At 34.3% G+C, this 10,804-nt stretch overlaps 1 protein-coding gene across 1 annotated transcript; it reads left to right on the top strand.

Annotated features, from left to right (window-relative positions):
- Positions 1–1,461: 1,461 nt before the first annotated feature.
- LOC130820698 (probable protein phosphatase 2C 60) lies at positions 1,462–10,712 on the top strand. Its single transcript, XM_057686169.1, has 6 exons — positions 1,462–1,710; positions 1,789–1,860; positions 2,240–2,650; positions 3,185–3,552; positions 8,472–8,708; positions 9,727–10,712. Exons 3-6 carry the CDS (start codon positions 2,332–2,334, stop codon positions 9,997–9,999), a joined length of 1,197 nt encoding a protein of 398 aa, XP_057542152.1. The 5' UTR covers positions 1,462–1,710; positions 1,789–1,860; positions 2,240–2,331; the 3' UTR covers positions 10,000–10,712.
- The last annotated feature ends 92 nt before the right edge of the window (positions 10,713–10,804 follow it).

Raw genomic sequence — 10,804 nt, 5'->3', positions numbered from 1 at the left:
GTTAAGGTGAACTAATCTAGAATCTTTAGATCCTTGGTTAAAGCATTGCTACTAGCAATAATCTTTAGATCCTTAGTTCAAGCAAGATACGTGTAGCTAACAGGTCGTTTTTTAGGGTGAAATAAAGTAATTGAAATACATGTGAAAGATATAAAATGAGACTAAAACTAAGGATAAAAGATAATTTTTATAGGTAAGAGGAAAGATAAAATTAATCTTTTTATAGGTGGTGAAAGTCAAATTTCTCTTACAAGGGTGAAAAGAAAAAGGGAAATTATCAATGGTACTCCTGAGTTTTGGCACTTTATCAATGGTATCCTTAAAATTTTTTTTATTATCAATGGTACCCTCGTACTATTAAGTGTTTTATAACCGTAACCTTTTAAAACTTTTTCCGTCAAAAATCGTCCAAAATCGTTAACTTTTTTCTTTTTCTTTTATTTTTCAATTCAAACATAAAAGAAAGTTAATAGTTTTGAACGATTTTGGACGGAAAAAGTTTTAAAAGGTTACTGTTGTAAAACGCTCAATAATATAAGGATACCATTGATAATAAAAAAAACTTAGGAGTATCATTGATAAAGTGCCAAAATGCAAGAGTACTATTGATAATCTCCCAAAGAAAAATCTTAGCCACTAGGATAAACCGTGATTCTCTATCCAAACGTACTTAATCTCATCATCATAAACATTATATCCCACTTATGCTAAAACATACTCTTAATCTCTCTATACTAAAAGTATTCAAAATGCATCATTCCTAATTACACATATTCTAAACCCAATAATTTTTACCGCCAAAAATAATAAAGGTAAAACAAACATATATTCAACAAAAAAATAAACAAATATTTGATTTGATTACGATAACTAGAGATATTCTTCATGTCCATTATAACATTGCCAAAAATAATTCTATGATTTCCGATTATAACAGACTAAAGTAAAATTGGTCATTAAATTATATAAACTTTTTATTTAATTTATATGAAGTTGTACAAGACATTTGCTACTAAGGGTCAATTGCAAATAACCCTTTTATTAGTTTTATCATTAATAAGGATGAAATTATGCACATCCAACCCTCCCAAACCCCACCTCAAATGAGAGCCATTTAATGACATTGAGATAATGAAATACTTTTAATTCTTTATTTTATTTATAGTAAATAAAATATACTTATTTTAATTTAGCGGATAATAATAATAATAAAAATAACGATATTTTATACATTTTCACAAAGATTTAGGTTAATTAATTAATTATTAAAAAATTTAAATTTAAAATCACTCAATTACTAGACAAAGAGGGACAAAAGTAATGAAGGCAATCTATATCCTCTTAGGTTCTTACCCTAAAATCTCTCTAGAGTTTTGGGTAAAAGGCATGGTAAGTGGAGCCCAAATAGATGCATTTGCATTGCTGGCTTTCAGCCATCAATTTGTTGGTTTTGTTAATAAGGTTTTTGTCTGCTTTAGCCTTTTTATACACACATTTTCTTACAACACACAAACACAAACTCTTACTTCATCACTTTATTTATATATTCATCACCAATCTTTTATTTACACAAATCCAATTCTACTTCCCTTCCCCTTTTACCCCTTTCTTCTGTTCCTTTTATCCTTTCCCTTTTTTGTCAACAGTCTTCTTCCTTTCTTATACAGTTCACAAACTTCTCACACCATTATATAGCATAAAACTTATCTGGTATGCAATATTAATCATTTTTAATGGATCTGTAGATCTAACCCTTTTCATTTTTACTTATTTTGTGTTCAATTTCAGTGTTTGTTTTAGATCTTTGCAGTTTGGTTTTACAGTTGATCAGAATCTTCTTAATTTTCAACATAGTCTACTGTAAGTTTATCTATCTTTTTTTTTTTTAATGTTATCTTGTTTTCCTTTCTTTGTTCTTAGTTTTTTGCTTTTAAATAGTTTCAAGTTTTGATTTTTATCTTGTATATTCAATTGGGTGATTGTTTGCTTTGATGGGTTATTGTTATTTTGTTGATATGGGTTCAATTTTGATGGTGGGAAATTTTCTTATTTGGGACTTAGTTTTATTGGGTTAGTGTTATTTTCATCAATAGGCTTTAGTATTTAGAGTTTTGAAGAGGGTTTACTTATGTGTTATAAAGTGATTGATTATTGAACTTTGTTTGACCTTTTTTTGTTTTTAGCACTATTTTTTTGATCAAATTTGCTGAAATTATGGTATTGTTGTTTATATGTATAGGAAATTAAACAGTTGAAGTTGTGTATAAAAGTTGCTACTTGCATCCATTGTGGATGTGGAGGAATTGAAGGTTGACCTAGGTGAAATGAGGGATGTTATCGAGGTTGATATCATTCCTGAACGCCTGTTGGCGGCCATCTTCAGACCGTTATTCTCACTCAGGTTCGGATGCAGCAGGACGACAAGAGGGGCTTCTTTGGTATAAGGATACTGGGAAGCATATTAATGGTGAATTTTCTATGGCTGTTGTTCAAGCAAATAATTTGCTTGAAGATCAAAGCCAGATAGAGTCGGGTTGTTTGAGTTTTCTCGATTCTGGCCCTTACGGAACATTTGTTGGAATCTATGATGGCCATGGAGGGCCTGAGACGTCGCGCTATATCAATGATCATCTCTTTCACCACCTCAAAAGTAAGTTAGGTGACCTGTGTTTATGTTATGATCGTATTGTTGCTAATATGTTTTTATTTCTGATAGGAAACTGAGTCACAGAAAACTATATTGCTTAGTTGTGTTGATGTTGATTCTTTACTATGGTTTCTTGATTAAATTACTCTTTTTTATTCGGGGTAAGCTATAGCAAGGAGAGATGAATTCTATGTTACTCGGACTTTTCATTTTGTTTCACGTACTTGTGTCCAATCCTTGATGCTCGGACATTGGTATGGCACTTAAACACTTCATTTAAGGCATAAGATTGAATATTTAGACGTATCCGGCACTTAGACACGTATCAGTATCCGACATCAGTACCCGAGCCAAGTAACATAGGATGAGATGAAGCCTTCTTGAGAATCAAACCCGAGAAAGTTTTAAAACACTAGGCTAACTAAGGATTCTTTTTAAATTACATAGAGAGATGTGATTCGTGTACTTTGTTGTCAAACTTCGTGAATTACATGTCTTGTTTCGTTTATTCAGTTGGCGATGCTTCTTTTTTTATAGGATTTGCTGCGGAGCAACAGTCAATGTCAGTTGATGTGATAAGGAAAGCATTTCAAGCAACCGAAGAAGGGTTCTTCTCCATTGTTGCCAAACAGTGGCCCATTAAGCCCCAAATTGCTGCTGTTGGGTCTTGCTGTCTAGTTGGTGTCGTTTGTAATGGTATCCTTTACATTGCCAATCTTGGGGACTCTCGTGCTGTGCTTGGAAGGACTGTCAAGGCGACTGGTGAGGTTCTTGCCATCCAGTTGTCCGCAGAACACAATGTTAGTATTGAATCTGTTAGACAAGAGATGCACGCTATGCATCCAGAAGACTCAAAAATTGTAGTTTTGAAGCATAATGTATGGCGGGTAAAAGGCTTGATACAGGTAAGTTCTATTGCCCATTCTGCATTTTCCAGCCCATAAATTGTTATTTCTTCGTTTTCATGCTTCAGTGCTTTAGGCTAGATATTTCTCATAGGATGTATAGTTGGTCGACTATATGCTATGTACTATGTAGCATGGAACATCTTTGAATGTTATGTACTGAATTCACTGTGTTCCTTTGTAGCAGACGGCCTTTTTGGCAGCAGGGAGCTCTATATATTTAGATGATGGTTAAATTAAATTGAGTGAAGGCAAGGGAGTTGAGGGTTTAGCATGTAGCAAAGGCTCATATAACATTAATGATACTTGACATAAGGAGCTAGATGAAGCCATAGGAAATAGTTTGACTTTTAAAAATATCTAATTTGCTGTTTTTGGACGTAAAGTCTGCTAAGTTGCAAAAGCTATGTTAGCTAAACGTAGAGGTGTTCAATGGGCCGGGTTCGATAAGGGCCTTTTAAATTTAATAGGCCTTTGCAGTTCTATCCGGCCTGTTTTTATTATTAAAAAAATATTATAATCCCATTGCTCAATTTATTATAATTTAATTATCATTTATAATAATTAAATTGTAGAAATTTTAATAATCCCCATTGGCATTGTCATTTATAATAATTAAATTATTCATTAATTATGCAATTTACAAGGGCCTGTTTCCAACCCTTATTAAGCCCTTTTATAGTCCGCTTTATTTGAATTATAATAGAGCCCGTTTTTGGCCCAACCCATTTTCAACCCGGCCCTTACAAAACTTTTCTAAAAACGGGCTGATAAGGGCTCGGCCTGTTGATCACCCCTTGCTAAACGTGATATTACGAGAGTAATCTTTTAGAGAGAAAGATGTAGAGGTTGAGAGAGATACCCAATGTTGTTGCGTATGTCTTTCTTCACATTGAACTTGTTTGTAAGAGATAATTTTTTTTAAAAGAAGGGGAGTGGTGTTGTGAATGCTCCCATTTTGAATTGAATTACTCTTCTTATGAAGAGAGGGTATTAGCTTGGAGTTGTATTGAGGGTGACTGTAGATATGTGATGACATTCGTGAAAAGTAAATTGCGTTATCAGATTGAACTTGTGATTATGACTTGAATCACTTACATTATATAATTAGGCTACATTCATTTTGTTATTATTTGGAGGTGATGTTTAAATGATTCATTTGGAATTTGGATCAAGGAAACTTAGGAGGGAGTTTTGTGAATTTATTTATTTGCTGTGGTGTTTTGGAAGTGTTTATTCTTTGATTTGGTTTATTCTCTAGCAAGCTTACGTTTCCTTTCTTGCAAATAATTGGTTACCTTGTTTTTGCAGTATGTTTTCTTTGACAGTTTTTACTAGCTTCGAATCTCGAGTGTGGTTTACAAGAATGTTTACCTCTTTTCCCTATTTCCTTGATGAAGCTCACAAAAATCGTTGAATTTTAGTGTCAAACCAATATTTTGAGAGGCATTTTAGGTACCCCAGTTTCCCTTATGTTGTGTTTGGGAACAATGATTTCATTTATAAATCTAAAATTGACTTAAATTTAATGTTTGGCAAATAAAAAAACTTTAAATTTGGACTCAAGCCAATTTAACGCTTATTTCGAAAGTAGTTAAAGTTGAGAATGACCGCCAAACCTTTTCATTCTCAAAATTTTTATTTATGTATAATTTGAACAAATTTTGTTATCAAACACAACCTTATGCAATAGCTAATTGTCGCCAATGCTTTAAAAATTGCAAGGTGCACAAAAACAACAACTTGAATTTAAGGATTTTGAGAGAATCAGACTATATATGCAAAAATTAATATCGAGCTGTGTATAAGGTATAATGCAAAAATGCAATTTCGGTTATGACGACGTGATAATGGCGTAATGCGGGTGTCGCATGATATATTCCTTGAATGGCCTAAATGCAATTTTTTAGACCTGTACTATGCGTTGTGTTTAAAGGCTTTCACAACTCCTTAGATATGAATATGATATATTGCGTCCTTGTTTGGTACTATGGCATGGGGGTCTTTTGGGAAATATGTGATGAGATCATGTTTGACCATAAACTTCTATACTCTGTGTTCCATTTTAAATATTCTTGTTCGCCCTTTCCAATTATCATTTTTATGGAACGAAGAATTATGTGGAACTAATATATTAGTTCATGTAGCGTAATCTTTTGAATTAAGGCGCTGACATTGTCTTTGTTATTGCATCTCTCAATTATGGTGTCAAATGAGCATAAATTATTAGGCTTATGGATAGATACCAATTAAAAATAATTGGATCTATGCTAAGATAAGCAGCTTGAAATGATTTACAGAAGTAACTAAAGATGGTTGATGTCATGAGAAAAATGTTTGTGCGAAGGAGACAAAGCGTGGTTATGAAATATGCATATTTGGGTTGTGAAAACTTTCAAAGGATAGGAAATTTTATGCAAAATGTGGTGTTTAAAACATGATTGGAAGATAACAAAGTTGGTATTATGATGAATGAGTTGTCAGCCCATGATGTAGTAAAGGTGTGCAAAATAAATGATATAGTTATTAGAGTAAACCTTTGTATGGAAGGAAAGTATTGAAAATATAGTGCAAATGTTCTTTAAGAGGTAGTTTAGGGAGTACTCAAGTATATTTTGAGAAGAGTTACACATTATGATGCGAAGTATCCCATTATGTTGGCAGTACACAAAGTGGTTTTGAGGATGTCCATTAAGACTTTAGATATGAAACAAGAAATGAGGAGGAAAACTCCATTTTGGATTTTGTAAAAACATGATTTTTTTAATACTTGAAACTTATAGAAATATAGTGTGTTTTATCAACTTTGCTTACTTCAATCTTGACTAAGAAAAAAGATTGAAGTTGTTTAAATTGTAAGGCCATACTAGTTGAATGTGTAGTCACCCATCATAATTTTTAGTCCTTGATTTTTGTGTGTAATCAAAATTGAATAAATTCAAAGGGTAAGGAAGAATTAAACAGTGCTACCTAAAAGGGAACACTAAAACTTTTGCTTTGAAGACAACCTTAAAGGATGCATTTTTAATTTGGACTAAGATGAGAACTACATCAATTATGCGACTAAGGACATTGGACATCATAGGAGAAGCAAAGGTTGCGAGAGCCTAAGCCCAAATCATTTGATTAAAAAACTATTGAAATGTGTAAAAATTAACACATGAAAATAAAAATTGAGTTGGTTTAGCCCCATGCAAAGGTGAGTGTATCAAAGGTAGTTGGAGGTCCAATATTAATATTGACGATTAATTTACATCAAAATTTGTTTTTTCCTGTATGAAGTGATCTTAGATGAGATAACAAAACCTTATCCACAGAGAAGGGAGATGTTTGATGATGCACGATATTTTATGATGGCATCATATTAGTTGAGGAAACTAGAGATGAGTCAATTTTAAAGATGCATAGGCGTGCGTTAGAATTTAAAACGTTGAACATAGGTTGAAGTTTGACATATTTTATAGGAATGTCGTTTTGGCACAAAGGATTAGAGTAGAGACGTTGTAAAGTTTGGTACCAAGGAGCTTATTGGAAGCAAGTGTTTCAAGTACCTTGACTCGAACTTTTACAACACAAGTATTAATCGTGAAGCATATGATTTAGGTGGACATGGGTCGTGCCTAGGTTGCCATAAGCTGCCACACGTACGTAACTTGTAGAGGGCTACCCATGTCGATTCATGGCGCGGACACATTTGACCTTTTCATTTTTCCTTTTTGACCAAAATACTGTGCTAGGGAGGAAAAATTATGGATACACACAAGTAGGGATGGCAACGAGTCAGATCTGGATCGGGTCCATATGGATCTGGATCCAAATCCGTTTTCTAAGGGAAGACCCAAATCCAAATCCAACTTTAGGGTTCAGTGTCGGGAGTTCAAAAGAGTTGCTATATGATGCAACGAACACGAAGAGGTTCAGAGGTAAATCGAATATGACTTTGATAACAAGAGTGAGGAATGACGTGTAGATGATCATTAGAATAATATTCTCATAGATTTGGAAAGGGTCAAACAAAGCAAAATCTATGTAGGCAAAGATTTTCCACGTGCGTCTGTGTGAATGTAGTTGATCCATATTGTTAAGATGAATCTCGCATGATTTGCTAGTCGCAAATTGCAAAAGGTGAATCATGGTCGTTGGGCTCTTTATGGATCATTTTGTGCGAATCGCGAACTCAAAAATCGAACTTGTTGACGAATTATGCTACATCTGCTAAGATCAAGACCTTTTTATTGTTGGCATTGGAATTTTGTTGTAAGCTTTTGTATTTGTTTGCATCCCTAGAATGTAATATCATTGAAACTATAGATCACATGCGGTCTAGATCAGACGTTCCCAAATACGGGTTAACGATTTGGAACGCCAACCAAAAATAGGCAAGAAAAGAGGGACGAAGAGTGAGAAAACTCTTTCGAGCACTAGTTCTCCCTATTATTACTTTATTGGAGTAACATAGAATACTACATGAGGCGAAAAGGAAAAGATGCCGAAGAAAAAGGATAGAGGGGGAGAGTATAGAGAGAAATTACTTGTTACTGGAAAGGAAAGAGAAAGTGAGTTAACGAAGGAGAGAGGAAACAAAATAAAAAAGGATGTTCAAAAAGAACTACCTCCCTCGGTATGACCTTTTTCCCCTTTTAAATTTTCACCTTTCTCAATTGACCTTTTTCTATCCTTTTCGCCCTAATAATTTCTTTTGAACTACTATATTGTTTCCCTTAATATCGCCCTTCCCCTCTTGCCTGTAAGGGGATATCCTCACCTAACATATAAAAATAAAAAAGCTAGTTGAATACTCTATTGTATAAAATGACTAGTTTGAGCTGGAGCTGATTGAAGTTAGTTTATATTGTCCATTTTCCTTCTCACTTGAAGTTTCTACGTGTTCAAAATCTTATCGGAATATTCTCCTGCAGGTGTCTAGATCTATTGGTGATGTATATCTAAAAAAGGCGGAGTACAACAGGGAGCCTTTATATGCTAAATTTCGCCTCCGAGAACCTTTCAAGAAGCCAATTCTGAGCTCGGATCCAACGATTTCTGTGCATGAGCTTCAGCCGCACGACCAGTTCGTTATATTTGCTTCTGATGGTCTCTGGGAGCACCTAACCAATCAAGAAGCAGTTGATATTGTCCAAAGCAGTCCACACAATGTAAGAACATTTTTTGGTTACTAAACTATTCATGTGTTTCATCGATAACTTTTATCTTTTTGCTTGCAAGGCTAAACATCAACCACCTAATGCTTGGTGTAGAATGTTGATCTTTGTGTGCTTGGGTTTGCGTTAGCGCCAAATATACCCGTTATTTTGAAGGAATTGTCTAGATCGTCTTGTCACTGAAATCTTATTAGTGAAACTAACTGGGTTAACACTATTTCCCTCAGAGGACTGAGTTGACCGTATGAATTTACAATAGAGAAGAATTTGGTCTTGTCTCAGTTGGAGAACAAATACCACTTGCTAGGAAATATGTTAAGGTTTGATTTTCACCTTCCCCTTCCCTCAGCCAACCTACATTAAAAAAGTATAGTGGAGGAATTTTTAATTTCAAGCAGGATATCGGACTCCTACTAATATAGAGAAAAAATTAGGAATTAGAGTAGGAATCTTTTTTTTGCTAGGCGATTTGCAGTGAAGTCGATATTTTATTAGTTAAATGGTTGGTTGTGCTTCGGTACAGTCCGAGGATTTTTAGCACAGTGTTATATTTATACCCCAAATGAGGGAAGGGAAAGGGGCTTAAAGGACTCCAACTTAGATGGGGAGGTTGAAATTGGAAGTCCTTTTGTCGTAGCACGCCTTTCGCATGTTTATTATCACTAACAAGGATAGTGTAACATAATTTGTTAGTTAATTCGCTTTTTGAATTCGCAACTCGCTGAAAATGACCCTAAATAGCCCAAAATCGACCATAATACACTTTTTTGATATGCGATTCGCAAGGAGATTATTGAATCATGTGACAGTGAACAAGGGTAATGGAATGTTGTTGCATTACCCTTCTCATGACGTGAACGTTGTATACTTAACAGATTTACGTTGCAAAGTCTAACCTATATGTAACCTCGAACGTTCTAAGATATCTACGGTTTCTAATATCATTTTAGTAGAACTTTTGCACATTAACGTTTCTACTGATTGTTTTTAATTGTTTGTCGAATTTGTATAGGGAAGTGCTAGAAGACTGGTAAAAACGGCATTGCAGGAAGCCGCTAAAAAACGAGAGATGAGATACTCTGATTTGAAAAAGATAGACCGTGGCGTTCGTCGACATTTCCACGATGATATAACTGTTGTCGTCGTGTTCCTTGACTCAAATCTAATATCGAGAGCTAGCTCAGCTAGGGGCCCAACTTTATCCCTTAGAGGTGGCGGTGTAAGTAGTCTCCCGGCCAAAACTTTAGCTCCTTGTGCCACGCCCATGGATGTCGGTAACAGCTGATGGAAGTTTCACCCTTTTTTTCTTGTCATGCTATTATCTTTGTTGTATCTAATAGCCCAAACCTTTTTTTTCAGACTTCTGATCAAGTTATAAACTATTTAGAAAGATAAAATGGAAGGTTATGATCTTTTAATTTAAATTCTTTAAATGTAAAATGTAACATTATAACTTTGAGATATTATGTTAAATTATTTCATGAGCAGAATGAAAAAGGAAAGAATCTGATGAAGGAACCCTGAAAAATGATGAGTTAATCATTGTTTGGGACATCCCAGTACTGATCTTCGATTCCACGATCTCGAAACTGTTAATATATGTATTTCTGGATTTTTATGCATGCAGCTGAACATTAGTTTATGATGATCGAAAGGCAAATCATATTATACAGAAAGTCGGTCATATCTTTATTGAAGAAGATAACGAGGTTACGGCCAGTGAGATCATCGGCTCATGTCTAGAACTTTGTATTGTGAAATAACAAATTAACATTGAAAGACAAAGAAGATCTACTTTCGTATGGGTGATGATTACCCTAGTAGGCAAGCAAGAGCGCTTAGAGGTGTTCATTCGGGTCATCCGGTTGATTTGAATTAGGTTTTTCGGGTGGGTTTGAATTCGGGTTTTGTGTTTATATTGTTTTTTACATAATTGTAATTATTTTTTCAAGTCGGGTTAAATCGGCTTCGACTACAAGGTCGAGCAAATTTCGAGTCTATTTTGAACACTTATTTGATATTCAAAGTGACTGTAATTGTTTTTGGATTACTATTTTACATGGACTGCTTCTTCAATTATTGATAAGAAA

Source organism: Amaranthus tricolor, chromosome 8, assembly GCF_026212465.1.
Source record: "Amaranthus tricolor cultivar Red isolate AtriRed21 chromosome 8, ASM2621246v1, whole genome shotgun sequence".
Lineage (NCBI taxonomy): Eukaryota > Viridiplantae > Streptophyta > Magnoliopsida > Caryophyllales > Amaranthaceae > Amaranthus > Amaranthus tricolor.
The sequence above is the reverse complement of the archived record's forward strand: the minus strand, read 5'-3'. Positions and strand labels throughout refer to the sequence as shown.